We start from the raw sequence: 18,367 nt of genomic DNA on the forward strand, positions 1-18,367 counted from the left end.
ATTTTGTTCCGAATGAAAGCTTTTCTTCATCAATTTCCCATGCAGCTACTTACTGCTTATTGAAAAGATAATATTAAAAAAAAAAATTCATTGGGAATTTGTGCAAAAACAACCACTGTGCGAAGTGAGCTTCAGCAGCATTTCGGGCAGAGATTGGCATGAAAGTATAGCGCAGTCATGTTTATGAGCGGGTATTAGGAAACCAAAAGGCGACACTTGACGCGGACTCCGCCCTCACAATTCCCCGCCACCGGAAATCCTGCTCCGAATCTCAGCCGCTTTCTCCGACTCTCTGCCCCTTTCTCCGAATCTCCGATTCTCTGACGGTGACGGCTGCTTTGACAAGCGATGGTGGGAGACGCAACAGCAGCAACAGCAACATCAGTACAGCGGCGACATGGAAAAACACAACACACATGTGAAAATACTTTAAACAAATCGAAAAATTCGCACTTGTGTGTGCGTGTGTGTGTGTGTGTGTGTGTGTGTGCGTGCGACAGCTGGGCGAAAAAGTTGTCCCTTGTTAGGAGGAAATCATCAAAATGACACAAACAATTATTTAACTTTCGCTAGGCCGTGCGTGAGACCGGTGACGTCACTTTACACACACGCACACACACATGACAGATGACTTTTGCCCCAACCCCCGCACATTTTTGTTCAAGCCAAAGTTACAAGCCATTTAAATTGAAGCCTCTGCAGTTGGTAAAACCTCCAATATGAAACCATTTACTCATTGCAAGCTCAAAAACCTACTGCTAGTGATAGAAAATATAAACAATTTCTTTGGCAAATGCATAATTACCTATACATTGGCATTTTCCGCTCATTAAAGTTCCATGTCGGATTTTCCAGAGCGATTTCCTTGGCAATAATACTACCACATTTCAGTGCCCATCATCTTGGCATTTTACTGCGATCCGATCCGATTTTCCACCATCCATCCATCCATGTATTATTCTCAACTTTGACATGTGTTGGCTTTTGGCGAGGACATCAACTGCTCATTTCACACACACATTCGAGGGCGTGAATGGAAAAATAAATGGCAACTTTGTTGTAGGCAGGCGAAAAACTTTTCAAAAACTTGACAAAATGTGTGACAGGCGAGCATTAACATTAAATGAGTGACAGGAATCAACACTGACGTGCCCAAAAGAAACGAGGCCTGTGGGAATTCTATCGATTTGCTGCGAAAAAGGAGGCCCAAAAACAAGGGCTACTCTTTTCAATATGTAAACATACCAAACTATTTTAGATACGAGTAGATTAAATGGAGTTTGCACTTCCCAGAGCATTTCACTTTAGAATGCACCATAAATTGGCCGTAACATGCCCGAGAATCCTGCCATTCAACGGTGTGGTTGCAACAGGATGCTCTTAACTTGGCTCAGAACGATTGCAACACCTTCAAGATGCTTTATGGCCCGAGCCCTATCTCCTCGCCACCTGCATCCTTTTTCGCCCATATAGGAAACAAATGAGTTAGCGTTGTGTTCATATTCGGCTGGGAATTTTGCCACACGACGTGCACGGCAAGGAAAATCTAACTATCTATAGTCTATTATTATAATATAATAAATTATAATATGTGTTACTAACTTGCTGTTAAGCTAGAAGGTTCCAAATCCTGATGAACCTGTTTTAGCTTACTTTGTGTTGCTCTCAAGAGTTCCAACTATTCAATTTCTGGCAGTGTTGCATTGCTGATGTTTGGCTTTTGTTCGCCACCTCGTTGCAGGCTCCTTCATCTTCCTGACCATCGAGAACGAGGACTCGGCTTTGCTGCATCAGCAGCACACGCTGGCCAGCACCAAGCGCAATTTGGCTGGCCTCGGGATCGGTGCAGCGGGAATCGGGAGTAGTATCTATCAGCAGCAGCAGCAAAGGACACCACATCAGCAGCAGCAGCAGCAGCATCAGGCGGTACAGGGACGTCATGCCGACAATGACACGATGGCCGCTGCAGCCGCAGCTGTCGCCGCGCAGGGAATGTTGCCCGGAAGCGCCAGTGCCGGCGGCCTCAATCCATTTGGCCAGCCCGCATCCAGTGGCGACTTTGTTTACGGCCTGGACGGCATGGAGGCCACCGATCTGGAGGCGGGCGGAATGCCCCAGTTCGCCCTCTCGCCGGACACCTACGATGTGCGACAGCGGACCATCGAGAATATCTGGGACATCACCGTCTCGCTCAACATTCTCTACAAGGAGAACTGGACAAAGTGAGTGCTTTTAAGTAATAACAATTTTGGGCAAATAAGTTAAAACAAGTATTTAAGATAACATAGCTGTGTAGACTTGATCTACTTAATCTGGTTACCCCGTGCGTATACTTGATGCAAGCAAACTGGGCGTATACTTGATTTCATGCATGCTTAACCGACGTGACCCACTCATACTCCTTCTCTTTCTCTTGCTGTATCTCCATCTCCCTCACAGATTAGCCGCACTTGAAATAGCCAAGTTTCAAGACCAATTAATCAAGAGACTGAACGAGGATGTTATGCTGCAATTATCGCACGACGATGTGGCCAACGCCCCCTCCTCCTCCTCGTCGTCATCGTCGTCGTCGTCCTCGTCGGGCGCCTCTGGTGTTCCGGGTAGCAACAATCCGGCCACGGAAGCCGTGCTCCTTCACACACACTATCACCATCATCGTGCCGGAGGCGTTGGGGGCGTGGCAGTGGGCGGAGGGCCGCCGCATGAGTGGAATTTTGCCAAAGCGTTTTTGTATTCGCTGACCGTTTTGACCACAATTGGTAAGTGCCAGTGGCCTTCTGCCTTCACAGACACAAAGAGGGGCGGGCGGTGGAGGGGAGCACTTTGGATACCCCCGACCCCACAATGGAGATGGAAACAATGACCCCCACTCTATCCATGGCTGTGGGCCATAAATTTGATGTTCCAGCAACGGAAATTTGTTTTACTTGAATGGCGAGTGAGCTCGTGTTTGCAGGATACCAAAGGCAAAAGCGGCTGAAAGGGGCTAGCACACTGAAAAAAATACACTAGAATATGATTTGAAATTCTAAAAAATTCAAGTGCAAACAAATTTCGGTTTCCTATAGATGTCTATTTCAAAAATGTTTCATATAAGCTTAAAATTTGCGATTTATTTTGTGATATAATGCAGTTAGTTGCACGCATTTCACTGTTTATTCACATGTTTATAATTTATTGAGTGCCATTTTTGGCCGTGTATAAAAATGGCAAAATGGATTGGGGCGATGGGGGTCTATGGGGCTATGGGGCTATGGGGGCTACGGGCATGACCCGTACACCTTTTGACACCATCGCATGAGTGCATTTGGGGCCGCAGCAACTGCTGTTGTTGATGGCAACCAAGGAGAATAGCAGAGTGGTCAAAAGGGGGTCCAAAAGTATGGGGGTATGTAAACGGGCTGAAAACGGTGTGCAAGCGGTGGCTAAAAGTAACCTCCGGGTTCGAGTAGCGACAAGGGGAACTTGATGATGATGCGATCCCATGGTCACATCCATGGTGCATGGAGCTTCCACAACGGAGCCAGAGTAATTTGTGCCATAAGAACTGCAGTGGTAATTGATTGATGTGCGGGCTTAAAGGGTTATCGCTGCCAGACATCGATTATTTATCGCCGGGATTGCAGCTGGCTATCGGATAAGCGAAGATAGCGAATTTAATGGATATCAGCTCTTTTAAATATATAATTTAGCACTTTTCTACTTTCGTATACGTTCAATAGATTTTGCGTAATGGATTTCCAGCTCGTCCTTTCAATTACCGAAACTAATTCGATAAGTCTTCGATTGCTGACTCTGTCGAGGATTTCTCAATTGGCATTTGTCAGCAGCAAGCGGCACGAAACTCTGGCCAATTTTAAATATTGGCTTGTGGAGGGCCTAAACTTTTAAGCCCCAAAACATTCATCCATCAGCAGGGTGCTTGTCCGCACCTTTTCCTTCGATTTTTCCTGTGCTGCCACAGAGCCACTTGCCGGATTTCCCAGTAAAATGCCGTGTACGTTTTTCCCTCTCACTTGGATGGTAATTTCGTAGGCCCAACAAAAAAAGAAAAAAAAAGCGAGTGGAGACAAAAAACCAAGCCGAAAGTCAAATATTGATAGAGCAAAACAACAAACGAAGCTATTTGCTTAGCCCGAATGGCCAACACACACACACACACTCGCATTCTTCGGTTTTATATCCGCCCTACATATACATATATGCAGGGATACATCGACACGACTTTCCACTTGTGAAAATGCTATAAAATAAAATTTGCAAAAATTTTCTGCTGATCTTGGCAGTTGATGCCAATGCCAAAAGGCCAGAAAGCAAATATAGGGCCAGAAAACCGACTCCCCACACACACACACACACACACACCCGCCCCTGCAAGTGTGCATAAAGAAAGGGGCGGCGGTGGTGAGGGGGCGGGGCAGTTTGCAATTGCGTTAGTCAGCAGGACTGCCGGGACATTTATATTAACATGACATCCTGCCATTCCACCACCAACACCCACTCCTTGTCCTTGTCCCTGCTTATTATTATTATTATTATTGTTTTTGTGGGTTGTGTTTATTTTTATTTATTTTTTTTGTTTTACTTTTTGGCCAGAGCAAGCGGGCCAGCAGGTCTTCATTGTTCTTGGCCGGGCAGCCCGAACAATATGATTATGATTATTGGCCCGTGCTTCTGGCCAAAGGACTAAGCCACTCGAGCACTTGAATGCAGCGCCATGTTCGCAGTCATCTTGGCCTTAAAATTGGCTAGGTTCCTTTAGGAGCCAAGAAAAAAAAGAAATAGTCATAATTACATATACAATTCAGGCTTAAAATTAATTTAGGCGAACAACTACATTGTATTATTCGAACGTTTGGCTTGGATACATTACCATTTTTCGAGAGTATCAGTTAGTTGAGCCCTATTTAGCTGGCAACATCCGTGTTGCCGGCGTGAGTTCTATGATTGTCTTGGGCATAAATGCGAATTTATAGTCGGCCTGCTACTGGCGCTCCTTTCGCTCCTTCCGCTCCTCGTGCTCCTCGAGATGCCTTCTGCTGTCGCTGGCACAATAAATAGGACCCCGGATCGGGATCGGCCAATCCCCTGGACAGCAATAAGACAAGTAATTTAGTTGCAAAATAATTTTAAATTTCATTTTCCATTTGCACACACACACACAGCGAGCCAATGAGAATGGGACTGAGGCTCCATTTCCACATCCACTATCATCAATTGCGCATCTTTGGGGCCCAGCGATTCCGTTTTATGCTCCACCATTTTGTGTTATGTGTGCGCATAACCGAAGGACCATCGATGTACAAATGGGTCTCAATGAGCGCGGGGGGTAGGGGGTTTGGATTGGATGAACCCAAGTCCAAGTCCAAGTTGGAGGCAGATCAGGTCTAGTTGTTTATGGCTGGAGTGTGTGCTTTGGCTGGGAGCGGGTAATTGTATTTGCTTGGCCACACACGCATATTCGATAAATAATTCACTCGCCTATCGGCTTAGTGCCCCATCGCTAAGTACAGCCCATAAACACCAGGAGCGATTTATTTGCATATTCGATAAGCATCTATCGCAAAGCAACTCTGTGGCGTTCAAAGTCATTAAGGTGATTTGCTCTAGTAATGCTAATAATAATTATTACTTTCGTTTATAAGCCAGCATTCAGTACGCCAATCCTACTCAATATTGAAATCTTTCAATATCTTTCAATAAAATATGTAGATGCCACCGAATCCCCCCGCCCCTCCTTACGTTATCGGTGATACTCCGTGATATCCCAGCAAATTGACAGCGCGACAGCTGAGTTTTACAGCCCCCTCGAGTCGGGTCAATGGCAATATTATTAGCCATGGGTGGTGGGATGGAGTAACCTAACCAGGAGAGTGGTGGGTTGGATCTGTGGCTGGATGCCGGGCACAGTGGTGCAAATAAATCAGCAAAGTGTTGCCGAAAATCTTGCAACCAGATTGATTTATGCCCCCCATGCACAGCAGTGGCCCACTGTGCTGGGATGGGGATCGGCCAAAGGGATATAGATATAGATATATCGATGGGGGGATGGGGGCACTTTCGGGGGATGCTGAGCTGTCGTCTGCTTTGTGACACATTGACATTTTGGTGCTGCGTAGAGGGGGATTTCATTTAAATTTGCTGTCAACGCAATTACATGGTTACCAAGGTATTGGAAATCCGCTTCCTGTTTCAGTCACTGTTGCTGATTTCGAGGGAACAACATCCCAGTGCACAGAGAAAAACAGCAGGACTAGATCCATTATAGATCCATTATAGAAGCGTGCAGAATAAAACTTTATTTCTCCCTGTGCATCCCCCAAAAAGTGCTCCGTTTCCAGTAGACCGACTGCCGGAGGCACTTGAGCCCTGCCACATGTGATAGCCCCATATTGATTCGATTCCATTCGATTCGATTCGTTTTCTCCCACAGCTTCCTTCGAATCTCAAATGACTCACTTCCTCCGGGGGCAACATTTGTGCCATACAAAAATAGAAGACGCGGCAACCAATAAACCACGCCCACGTATAAATAAGAAACATATATCGCAAAACCGCCGACTGCGAAATGAGAGAAAAAAAGAAAACAATAAAATTAAGAAATTTTCAAATTTATGCATGACACACCTGTGTGTGCGTGTGTGTTCCACGCCCACCTGCTCAATTGTTTCCCCCCGCCCCCTGTTTTCCTTTTTTCTACCTTCCTTAGGGAATTTCCGGCCTTAAGCTTGTTAAGCATTTTTATTGCCTCTGCCAGCTTAATTATTTTTGGTGCCCTTTACAACGTGGGCAAAAATGGCGAAAAGACGGAAAGTTGGGAGTTGGGGGCTTACCGGGCTTATATGTGAAGTTACGGCTCATTTGGGCAATGTCAATAAGTCGGATCTCTCGAGGGAGTCGCACAAATTGACTTCTGGCAAATTAATGTGAAAAACAACAACAACGAAATAACAAAAACGAAAATTGTTAACGGAAATTTTGTTGCAGAGGGAAATCTCTTAATAACCAAACAAAAAGTTGTGCATATATTCGTAAAGTTAATTAAAGGAAATATATAACGCGGTGACTTTACATTTTAACATGGTCCTTCGATCCGGATTATTTATTTTCTTTCGCCGAAGTCTCTGGAAATTAAAGAGTATTAACCAGTTTACTTTCTTTTCACAAATCAGGCTATGGAAACGTGGCGCCGCGAACGACGCTCGGAAGGATCGTGACCCTGGCGTACGCCTTCTTTGGCATCCCATTGACCCTGGTCTACCTGAGCAGTACGGGCAGCATTTTGGCCAGAGTGGCCCGCGAGGTCTTCTCGAAGGCCCTGTGCTGTTGTCTCTGCTCGAATTGTGGCTATTGCTGCTACGACGAGAAGCGGATGGCGGAAAAGGAGCGCCGGATGCGGCGCAAGAGGCAGCAGGAGGAGCTACGCAAGCAGCAGGCGGTCATGCAGGAGCCGTATTACGTGAGGGATGTCTTTCATGCCACGCCCGAAAAGGATGCCGGAGCTGGAGCACCGCCGCCGAATGCCGGCGGTCCGGGTGGATCGGTTGGTGGCTTGGGGGACATCGATTCGCTCAGTGCCAGCGAGTCCAGGGGCTCCATGCACGGCCTGAGTATCTTGGCGCCCATCCTGCTCTGCTTCTCCATGATGATCATCTACATCGTTTTCGGTGCTGCCGTCTTATATCGCCTGGAGAACTGGCCCATTCTGGATGGCATATACTTCTGCTTCATGAGCCTGTCCACCATCGGTTTTGGCGATATGCTGCCGGGACTGCGCCGGGAATCGAACGCCACCACCTGGTTTTGTTCGGTTTACATAATGTCGGGCATGACCCTAACGGCCATGTGCTTCAATGTCATACACGAGGAGATCGTCCATCGCATTCGCATTGTGGTGGAGTTCAAGAAGACGAGTGCCGCTAACTCGGGCGGCGGTTTGATCGGCGGCGGCAGTGTGTCGGGTGGTGCAGGTGGAGCTGGTGGATCGATGATGGACGTGGCGCACGAGGAGGGTAGTCAGTATTATGTGCCGGCGTCTTGACACTACGAGAAGCGAGGACATCTCTACCAGCGCAACCCCACCGAAGAGACCCTGGTGACAGGTAAGCTCTAAGCCTGAAATGTTCCAAATTAACAATTTGGCTTCAATTCATGGTCCTCCCAGCCGAATTGGCTTCTTAATCCGGCTCGAAGGACCACTTTTTTTTGTATGTATTGCTAATGCATATGGATATTTCCTCTTGCAGACACACCCACATCGCTGGTGCTGAAGGACTACGTAAACCACGAGCTGGTGCCCATCCTAACAATGGACCCCAATGGCGCCCGCCTGGCACCCACCCCCGCCCCCGCCTACACGCCCGCCAACACTTCGACGGGAATGCCCGGTTCCGGCGAAGTGACCACTCCCGGCAACAGCTGCATTGCCCACGGCAGCGACCCGGGCCTGGGCTACTCCTCGCTGAGCAGTCCGCTCCTCGACGTCCTGAACACGCCAACGGGAGCGAATGCCTCCGGGGTCTACACGCTCGCTGAGGAAACGGAACTGGAGCTGCAGGAGACGCAGGTGGACAGGGAGCGCATCTAAAAACGCCAACGACGAAAGTATTTACCCGACGGATCAGTATTAGTTAGCGGTTAGCCTTAGACATAGTCCTAAAACCCTAGATCGAATCGGTATAGTCTGTAAAGTGTAATGACTATTTTTTTGTTTTTTTTTCGACCTGCCCCCCAAAATATGGTGCGGGTGCATATGCCATAAGAAGAGTAATAAGTGTGCGTGTGTGTGTATGTGTAATGGGGGAGTTTTTCCCCCCCTCAATAAAAAACAAATATGTCCCGTTGGACCAGCAAAAGGATCGTAGCATAAGGCAAACTATCACTGTACATACTATATATTGCGAAGATACATTTCCATAGCACCTAAGCAGATCGACCGATTGTAAACAGAGGCCCCAAAGGAATGAGGACACAACTAGTCAATGTAGTAAGAGATGCGACCCGGATTTAAGTAAAGAATACATATAGAACAGCAACTGATTGGTTGGATCGTATGTATTAAAATTAAACTCTAGGGATTTGAAAAGCTTTCAATGTGGGCTTTATTACTATGCTGTGATAAATTTGAACATTTATTATTGCATACTCCTGAGTCCTTTTCCGGTTATTTGAAATCCCTAGAGGTATTCGTAAGTGATATTGCCAATTTACATTTACCTAACGTATTCACTTAAGTTGTTCGCCAATTTGGAATTTGTACAAAACTTCTTGGTGGATCACCGCCAAGAGTTGACGTTCTAATAGTTCATACAACTTCATTTCGATTTAAAGAAATCTGAGCCTTCACTTTCAAACTACATTTTCTTAACGTACGACTAAATAGAGAAATTCCCCTTTTTAATGTGTGCAAGCAGGGAGCTCCAGAACGCAACTACATAATCCACAATACCCATACCTAATCAAGACACATTTTATACGTAAATCAAGCTTAGAACAATTACAAAATATGTACTTAATACGAAATAAATATGTTACACATAAAACTATATATATTTAAATATATAAATGAAACTACATCTAGGTAATTGTTTTTTTTTTTGTAATTGTAATAAGCATAAAATGGATGAGTGGAGTATTAAACTATGCATACATATTATCAATGAATTCGAATTCATAAATTTAAATAAATGTTTAAACTACAAGAGAAAACTACGAAAAAAACCAAACCAAACTTGCGTAACTTTGTAAATGTTGAAATATACCCGATTGTATATTTATGACAAGTGCAGCAGTGAAATAAAATCAATAAAAACTTAAATGAGTAAAGACGTTAAGGAGTTTCGTGTTTGACTGGAAAAGAATTTTAAATTTGGCGCGCAAACTAACATAATGTTCGCCAGCGCTGTTAGGCGTAACATGGTGCTAACACGGCGCTTGGTGCTGTCCAATTTAACATTGTGCTGTTGGGCGCTCGATACACTGCAATGATTGTGAAAAAGTGCATTGATCAATATATTCAACATACTTATGAAATTGTCTATCAGTGTATTAATTAAATTTATTATTTGCTTGTAGGTTTAAACTGCATGCATTTTTTTATTGATTAAAGTGCACAACTATATTTTGAGTGTAGTGTAACATGTCGCTAAGTTAGCAGTGCTAACAGTGGCAGCACTGTTCCGCCATATTGAAATAACCGTTAGGATCTTATTGGCGTGGCTTTATTTTTAAGTTTATAACGTAGTTTAATATAATGGACTGGTCGCTCATCATATCGATTCTGCTCAACTGCCTCTACGCCGGCGCCGCCGCGCTCGACGAGGATTGCCCCACCTTGGACGATGGAGACAGTTTGTCGCAAACACAGCTGCTGGACCGCTTAACCCATGGCTGCCGCTACGATCGCTTGGAACGACCCATAACTTATTCGGAAACTGGCCAGCGGCTACCGGTGGACGTCTATATGCGCGCCTACATCTACTTCATGCAGAACCTGGAGGCACACGATCTGCAGTTCAAGATCTATGCGCTCCTCCAAATGCGATACCTCGATCCGCGTCTCAACTTTCGCAACGTGAGTCCCAAGCGCAGGCAGCCAATTTTGGGCGAGGAGCACCTGAGGAACTCGCTCTGGATGCCCCACATATTCCTCGCCAATGAGCGCGACTCCAGTATTTTGGGTGAGTAACGGTGGAGTCTGGAGTAGACTCGTACTTGATTGCAACTAATTGGCAGGCCTCACGGAGAAGGACATCCTCACTTCGATATCGCCCGATGGCACAGTGATCGTTTCGAATCGCATCAAGGCGACACTCTATTGCTGGCTCAATCTCAAGAAGTTCCCATTCGACGAGCAGCACTGCTCGACGGTGCTGGAGAGTTGGATGTACAATACGTCGGAACTGGTGCTCCACTGGGAGCAGAAGCGTCCGATAACCTACGATGGGGCACTGCATCTCACCGAGTTTGTGCTGCAGCGTTCGTGGTCGAACGAGACGGTGATCAATGCCGATTTGAGTGACCTGCGGCACGGAGCCTTTGCCGGCAACTACAGCTCCCTCAGCTTCACGGTTCATCTGACGCGAGTGGTTGGCTTTTACCTGATGGACTACTTTCTGCCCTCCATGCTGATCGTGGCCATATCCTGGGTATCGTTCTGGCTGCAGGCGGATCAAGCGCCGCCGCGCATTACGCTGGGCACCAGCACCCTGCTGACATTCATTACCCTGGCGTCGGCACAGGGAAAGACCCTGCCAAAGGTTAGCTACATCAAGGTGTCTGAGGTGTGGTTCCTGGGCTGCACCATCTTTATATTTGGCAGCATGGTGGAGTTCGCCTTTGTCAACACGATTTGGCGTCGTAAGAAGAGTGTGCCCGTCAAGAAACTGAACAGCAAACACATCCTGAAGTCAACTCTATCGCCGCATCTGCTCAGACGACGCAGTCACGCCAGATCCAGATCCTTTTCGGGCACGGCTTTGCATAAGACAGCGGATACTGGCTCGCTGGGCGGTGCCGGTTTCAACAATTACCTAACCGTCAATCTGCCCATCACCACAATTAAGGAGGGCCAAGTTCTGGATCAGCAGAGGACCAGCCGCGGCGTCCAAAAGATGGATGTTAACTTTGTGGAGAGTGCCTTTGGATCCATGGGCTCTGCCCAGTCCACTGGAGCGATCAGTGCTGCCAGCAGCAGCCAAACTTTGACCAACAATAACCGAACGGAGAGTGCGGGGCACCAGGAGGAGATCGATCTGAGTGGCTGGACCACGCTAACGCCCCAGGAAATAGCCATGTGGATTGATAGTCGAGCCAGATTCGTTTTTCCGCTCTCCTTTCTCGTCTTTAATCTGTTTTTCTGGACATTTGTCTACTGTATTTAAAAAAAAGGGTCCACTTTATTTTATTATTAGATTACACAGTAGATTTAATATTGTGAACAGTATGCAATTTAAAGTGTTTATTATTTGTACCAATCATTTAGCATAGTTTGGTTAATTATTGTGAAAGTTTTGTATTTTGTTTGTTTCACTTTGTTCTGTAAAATGATTTTATATTTATTCTGTTGTAAAATAAAGCTCATGATTCCATGGCTGCCTAAAAAAATAACCTATTATAAGTAAAATAAAACTTTCGCAGTTGCAATTAAATATTAAATAAATATTAAAACACTTGTTTTCAACAACGATTCCATTAGCCGCCGAGTTTTCGATTACGGAAATCGATAGAAATATCGATAGGCCAGGCCAAGGAGCACCGGCCAAGCCAACCTGTGGGTTAGAGCAGCGCGACTATATCGCCGCGAATTCTTATCGTATTCGTTTTTTCCCACACATACACACACACGGCACACGCATACAGCGCAACAATAACATCGGGCCCCAAAAAAAGGGAAAAAAAGACGACGGACAAAAACTTCGTCGTGAATTGTAAAATACAAAAAAAAATCGCATTCGAACGCACTGGTTTGTTTTTTTTCACGTGTAACTACGCCAAAAAAAGGGCAAAGGAATTAAGCAAAAAAAAGAAGCAGAACTTCGCAGCAGCAACAACAACAGCGCCGCATATTTGCTTGTATGTGCAAGTGCAAGGCAAACATAAACAACGCGCGTGTGTGTGTGTACCACGAAAATATCGTATAAATCAAATTTCTATATCATTTTCATAGTTTTTTTTTGTTTTTGCCATCATAATATGCCATAAAGCGATCACCGAAATCCAAAGGCAAATCAAACTCAAAAAAGTTAGTTTCAAATACAACCACACATCGTTTGGATCGTGTTCACAAACTTATAGTAGGAAGGAAAAGGAAAAAGATAGAAAAAAACGAACCAAATAATAATAAACGAAAAACAAAAACGGTGCTGAATGTTAACCGGTAAAGATAGCGGTAAATTGCGAGGGAGAAGGACGACAACAACAACAACAACAACGACCGCAGAGGGGGCAAAAGTCAGCAACAAAGTGCATCCTCCTTCTCCTGCTCCCCATCCTCTTCCTTATTTACTGTTATAATGGACACCATCTGTAGATTGTGCTTCCAAACGGCAACGGTATGTTAACAAAAAAAAAGATATACACACATATGATTTAGGTATATATACTTTGTTATTTCTATTGATTTTTTTTCTTTTGGTGGAGTTTAAACAATTGAATTCGCGCTACTGTTATTGTGCGGGCGGGTTGTTGGTGCGGGGGGTCAGGGGTTGAAAAGCGCGCGCATTGCCCCCCTTTCCCCACACACATGCAAACGCACACACACAGAAATAAGAAATACACACACACACATGCGACCCCAAACTATTGCTGAACAATTTTTATTTTTAGCCAACTCAGCCCGAAAAGTTGTTCAAGCCGACAACTTGAAAAAATATTATTTTTACATTTTGCTTACGCTCGCCACTCGCTTTTCACTTTGACTCCTTTTCAACCTATTCCCCCGAACAGGCCCCCCTCCTTCGCCCCCTCCCGCCGCTCATGAACCGCACAAAAAGAAATACATAATAAAACAAAATGACAGAAATTGCGCCAAGGCAGCCAAATCCGCAGTGGCTGCGCGTTGATTTAGTGAGTGGGGGTTACTATTGGGCATCTAAGCTATGATCGACATGCGAAAAATTTAAAGTTAAGCGGTTAATCGAATTAACAAAAGAGATCTAACTCTGCTTGGTTTTTAGTTCATTATTTAAACAATAACTAGTTACCCCTTTTATGTGGGCGACGCCTCTGCCGCCGCCGCTGGCAGAGCGGCGGCAAAGCAAAACAAAAAGCGAAAGAATAACAAAACGTTGTACCGAAGAAAAAAATAACATGAAATGAAAACAACAACAATAAAGCAACGAGCTGCTGGTGCTGTTGTTATTGTAGTTTCTTTTCTTTCTTTTTCGCTCTCCATGTGTGTGTGTGTGTTTATCTTCTTGGCTCTTATTTCTAGTTGGCGGAAAAGAGAAAGGGCTAGTTGGCTTGGAAGGGCGAGGGTATGTGTGGAATAAGATTGAGTTGCTACAATAAATAAAGAGCATTATTGGTTTTTTTTCCAATTGGAAGCACTCTCTAATTCACGTGTCCTGTTCTGTTCTATTCTATTCCCCCTTCCTACAGTTGTTCCAGGTGCCCGGCTATAGCATACCCACGTGCGTCCGCTGCTCGGAGCAGTTGACAAATAATTCCAACTTCCATCAGTCGGCGGCGGCCGCTGCAGCCGTCGCTGCCTCTGCCTCGGCCGCAGTTGCCGCCTCCGCAGCAGCGGCAGCTACCTCCTCGTCGACGGCCTCCTCCAGTGACAGCGACGCCATCGCGCAGCAGCAGCAGCACCAGAATCCGCAGCAGCAGCAGCATCAGAACTCGCAACAGCAACAACAACAACAACAGCAGCAGCAAATGCAATCATCCAGTTCTTCCGAGAACCTACAGTCGCAGGACGACTCCGAAGACGTAAGTCCTTTTCAGGGATTGGGATACCAAAGCAGGGAGAGTGTTGCAAAGGGCATAGTGAGTGGTTTGCACTACGTGCAGTGTTGCAAGGGGCATGGCACAGAAGTGGCAGCGAATACAGTGCTGCAAAGGGCTTACTAAAGGAGATATGTAAATAAAGTTAGAAAAATAACTGAAGGTCGTTGTTATTTGCAACTTGAATATAAACGTATATCTATATAACTTAAATTTAAACCGTATTTTTTAATAGCCCACGAAAAGTGATCAATGATTTTGGAATCCAATCAATGCAATTGCCCATCAAACTATAAATGATTCAAAAAAAATGAACAATTTAAACCTAATTACAGAGTTCATTGCAATCCCCAGTAGATGCATTGCGATTGGAATTATAGGGGTTTGAAGGCCCCCATCAACTAGAAGAGGGCTTTACTCCCCAGGGAGTTCGACTCCTGCTCCTTTTGCTGCACTTGTTTATTATTGTTGTGCTATTTTCTCTTCATTTTCTTACATTTCACTACTCCCCCACTCACAAAAGGCTTACATATACATATACATAAATACATACGGACACACTGCACATTCATAGCCGCTGCTTTTCTTCTTCGCTTCTTATTTCGCCGTTTCTTTGCATGTTCTTGTTGCCTTTCTTTTTCCATCATGCAACAGAGAATTGCAAAAAAAAAAATGTATAAATAAATGTAAAATTTCGTTGTGACGACTTGGGAATGCTCTATTGCAGACATGTTTAGATACTATTTACTACCATTTCTGATATTTACACCAATTTCAAAAGATAGACTTCAGTACAGTCTCATTCCATTACCCAGTCGACGGAGTAGTGTTGGAAAGTTCTTATAAAAGATTTAAATCGGTAGGCCAAACAGATATACATTACAAACGGGTTAGAAAAGTGTTGGGCGTGAGAGTATTTTCTATTCCACTTACTACATTTCGCACTGCTCATTTTCTTGTTTTCCTTTATATTTATATATATATATATATAGATATATGTATATACACATATATTTTGTGCTTCTTTTTCCATTAATATCTGCTCAGTCGACGTCGACGTAGAAGTCGACGCAGCTCGTCGTTTTTGTGCGCTGTGTAAAGCGGAAAAAATTCATTTTCAGTTGGCGCTTTTGGTGTGTGGGTGTGCGTGGCACGCAGAAAAATAAATAAAATAATTATAATAAATAAAAAATCGTGAAAATTATTAAATGTAACTCAAGTGATTCCCCAATAAACAAACTGAATTCGCACGGGAATTTGCAATCCGTTCTTTTGGCCGCCAGCTTGTTGAGCGTGAGTGGGAGTGGGAGGGCGATAGTGGCACAGTGATGTCCACTTGGCTACTTAATCGTTAGAACTATATGTATATATGATGTAGAGCTTAGAAAAAGGGTTTTCCTATAAATTTATAGTAGTTTGAATTAAAGTAATATGGCATATCATATATAAAAAATAACTTTCTGATGGAAGGTAACCCGTGGTAGGGATGGCAAGCCCTTTCCAACTGATGCTCCATTTGTTTCTTCCAGGTGGATCTGATATTCAACGAGGAGGGCTCCTGCCCGCTATGCAACAAAACTTTCTCGCGCAAATCCTCGCTCATGACGCACATACGAAATCACTCGGCGGAGCGTAAGTTTGTGTGCACCTACTGCCAAAAAGGTGAGTCTATATGCTGTTCGCACACATCATCTGGTTGTTGACGACAATCCATGGACAATCCGTGGTACCTCTTCCGCTTGCAGGCTTCACACAGGCGGCCAACTTGCGGAACCACGAACGCATCCACACGAACGATCGGCCATACCAGTGCGTGGACTGCGGCAAGACCTTCACGCAGATCACCAATCTGAACAATCACCGCCGGCTGCACACCGGCGAACGGCCCTTCGTCTGCAATGAACCGGAGTGCGGGCGCAGCTTCGCCCAGGTCAGTGACATCCAGACATCCAGCTGCAGAGGATTTATGATTAACGACTCGATATGTTCTCGCATTGCAGGTGACGAACCTGAACAACCACATGAAGTCGCACCACAAGGTGCAGCAGTACTGCTGCAACGTGTGCAACAAGAAGTTCACGCAGGTGACCTCGCTGAACCAGCACCTGCAGGCGCACGCCGGGGTCACCGGCTACTACTGTCCGCGTTGTCCGGAGAAGAACTTCAAGCTGCAGTCGCAGCTGCACACGCACATGAAGACCCACGGCCTGGCCTTTCCGTACGAGTGCGACAAGTGCGACGAGAAGTTCCTGCAGCAGGCCCATCTCGACCAGCACCTCAAGATGCACGACGAGTTCAAGTTCAAGTGCGACATCTGCCCGAGCAGCTTCAATCAGGAGTCGCTGCTGAAGAAGCACGTGCAGCGCCATGTCGAGGGTCGCTACCTCTCCTGTCCGGTGGCCAACTGTGCCGAGTCCTTTGCGGTGCGCCAGCACCTCTCCAAGCACCTGCTCACCAACCACGCCCACCACGAGCTGCCGCCTCCGAAGCGATCCAAGAAGGCGGGCACGCTACAGACGTCGCAACAGCCGCTGGCGATGATCGGCCAGCCGTTGTCCCTGCAGCACACGACAGGGCAACGTAAGTGCTCACCATTCACTCTTTCACTTTCAATCTCACTATGCCTTTCGTTGCATATCCAGGTGGACGTCCGCCGAAGAACAAGAACAAGGCGACAACGCTGGCCGCCACGGCCATCAAGATCGAGATCAACGAATCGCTCCACAGCCAGCATATCAGCAATGTCAGCGGCCTGTCCATCCAACAGCAGATCAACCAGCACATGCAGCAGCAGGCGGCACAGCAGCAGGCGCAGCAGCAGGCGGCACAGCAGCAGGCGCAGCAGCAGGCGGCGCAACAGCAGCAGCAGGCGGCGCAGCAGCAGCAACTGCTGCACTTGCCGATGGGACAGGCGGTCAAGGCGCGTTTCATACCCACTAAGTAGGCTAGTTAAGGATGGAAAGAAGGTCTCTTTTAGCTTAAGCCCCGAACGATCAGCTGCTAAAGTCCCTGATTAGCATAGCCATAGCCAAAGTAGCATCACATTCAGCACATACACACGCAAAATATGATAGATATGGCGCGGATGTTTTGGAGATCTCTGCAGATCTCGAAATACTTTTGGGTGTCTGAAGTTGATGAAGCAGTCATCCTTTTTATACGCGTTACCCGTGGAGTAAAGCGTATGCTGGATTGGTGAAAAGGTAGGAGTAGGAAGCGTTTCCGTCCGTGACTTCTGAATCAGAATGACCTAGACATGATCTCGCGCCTAGCTTGTCCTACTTTCACATCAACTTTTTGGGTATCAGAACCCACATATCTCGAAATCGGCGAGCGGACTTCCAGAACATCCCGAATTTAGAGTCGGCGGCAAGCTGCTGGTTCAGTTTGGTGTCTGTCTCCCACTTCCTGTTTTGAATTCAGCAGCCAAAGCAATAGAGGAACCAAATGCCCCTGAATAGATTTCCAAGAAAATAGCAGCAATGCATGACATCGAAAGAGAAAAGGAGAAAATGCAGCAGCACCAGATGGACAGACAAAAACACAACTGACTTATAAAATTATGCACATAACACCCACATCTATATATACATTATATTATATAAACATGAGATCGGGTTGAGAAATCTGTAAAACTTAAATCGAATTAAAATTTTATTGTAATGCAAAGGCACAGCGAAACGGAAAATATAATGTTGGAAAGAAAAAAAGCAGAAAGCAAATACAAATTACCTACAATTGATAGTAATTATGCATAGAGAAAAGTAACGAAAACAAGAAGTGAAAAAAACAATTCGATTAAATTCGGTATGTATTTATGTTAGGCATTAGCTTAAGTGTTTTTATTTTTTTTTTAATAAACCATTACAAAAAATCAACATTAAGAAACGAAAACCAGCCAACCAAATGTTCATTACAG

The 18,367-nt window shown here is 45.5% G+C and overlaps 4 protein-coding genes across 7 annotated transcripts in view; all 4 read left to right on the forward strand.

Annotated features, from left to right (window-relative positions):
- The window catches only part of LOC117146500, a 62,762-nt gene extending 54,428 nt beyond the window's left edge, over positions 1-8,334 (forward strand). For 2 of the 3 annotated variants that reach the window (XR_004459803.1, XR_004459804.1), the window contains 4 exons: positions 1,742-2,222; positions 2,440-2,759; positions 7,173-8,102; positions 8,247-8,334. Coding sequence is in view for 1 of the 3 variants with exons in the window: in XM_033312751.1 (XP_033168642.1) it covers positions 1,742-2,222; positions 2,440-2,759; positions 7,173-8,041 (1,670 nt within the window). In the remaining 2 variants the exon portion in view is untranslated. Of the gene's footprint in view, positions 1-1,741; positions 2,223-2,439; positions 2,760-7,172 lie in introns of all 3 variants that reach the window. The other variant, XM_033312751.1, reaches the window with a different exon arrangement.
- LOC117146508 lies at positions 8,228-9,015 on the forward strand (the record flags this gene model as incomplete). The annotated part of the gene is made up of 1 exon (XM_033312763.1): positions 8,228-9,015. A coding segment is annotated over one exon (360 nt), but the record flags the coding sequence as incomplete, so codon positions are not given.
- Positions 9,016-10,121: 1,106 nt separating this feature from the next.
- LOC117146504 (glycine receptor subunit alphaZ1) lies at positions 10,122-12,090 on the forward strand. The gene is made up of 2 exons (XM_033312759.1): positions 10,122-10,679; positions 10,735-12,090. Exons 1-2 carry the CDS (start codon positions 10,253-10,255, stop codon positions 11,880-11,882), a joined length of 1,575 nt encoding a protein of 524 aa, XP_033168650.1. The 5' UTR covers positions 10,122-10,252; the 3' UTR covers positions 11,883-12,090.
- A 252-nt stretch (positions 12,091-12,342) lies between these two features.
- LOC117146505 (gastrula zinc finger protein XlCGF8.2DB) lies at positions 12,343-18,225 on the forward strand. 2 transcript variants are annotated; one of them, XM_033312760.1, is made up of 6 exons: positions 12,343-13,052; positions 14,101-14,433; positions 15,978-16,110; positions 16,194-16,378; positions 16,449-17,028; positions 17,091-18,225. In XM_033312760.1, exons 1-6 carry the CDS (start codon positions 13,014-13,016, stop codon positions 17,390-17,392), a joined length of 1,572 nt encoding a protein of 523 aa, XP_033168651.1. In that variant the 5' UTR covers positions 12,343-13,013; the 3' UTR covers positions 17,393-18,225. The 2 variants fall into 2 exon arrangements, with proteins under 2 accessions (XP_033168651.1, XP_033168652.1); XM_033312761.1 differs by lacking the exons at positions 12,343-13,052; positions 14,101-14,433 and adding an exon at positions 15,569-15,741.
- Positions 18,226-18,367: the final 142 nt, after the last annotated feature.

The sequence above is a fragment of the Drosophila mauritiana genome, chromosome X (assembly GCF_004382145.1).
Source record: "Drosophila mauritiana strain mau12 chromosome X, ASM438214v1, whole genome shotgun sequence".
Classification (NCBI taxonomy): Eukaryota; Metazoa; Arthropoda; class Insecta; order Diptera; family Drosophilidae; genus Drosophila; species Drosophila mauritiana.

Excerpts from the sequence above, each read along its gene's own strand:
- LOC117146504 (XM_033312759.1), top strand. The coding sequence starts at position 10,253 with ATGGACTGGTCGCTCATCATATCGATTCTGCTCAACTGCCTCTACGCC. Across the intron at positions 10,680-10,734 it reads GCGCGACTCCAGTATTTTGG|GCCTCACGGAGAAGGACATC; the intron begins GTGAGTAACGGT and ends ACTAATTGGCAG.
- LOC117146505 (XM_033312760.1), top strand. The coding sequence starts at position 13,014 with ATGGACACCATCTGTAGATTGTGCTTCCAAACGGCAACG. Across the intron at positions 13,053-14,100 it reads TGTGCTTCCAAACGGCAACG|TTGTTCCAGGTGCCCGGCTA; the intron begins GTATGTTAACAA and ends CCCTTCCTACAG. Across the intron at positions 16,111-16,193 it reads GTGCACCTACTGCCAAAAAG|GCTTCACACAGGCGGCCAAC; the intron begins GTGAGTCTATAT and ends TTCCGCTTGCAG.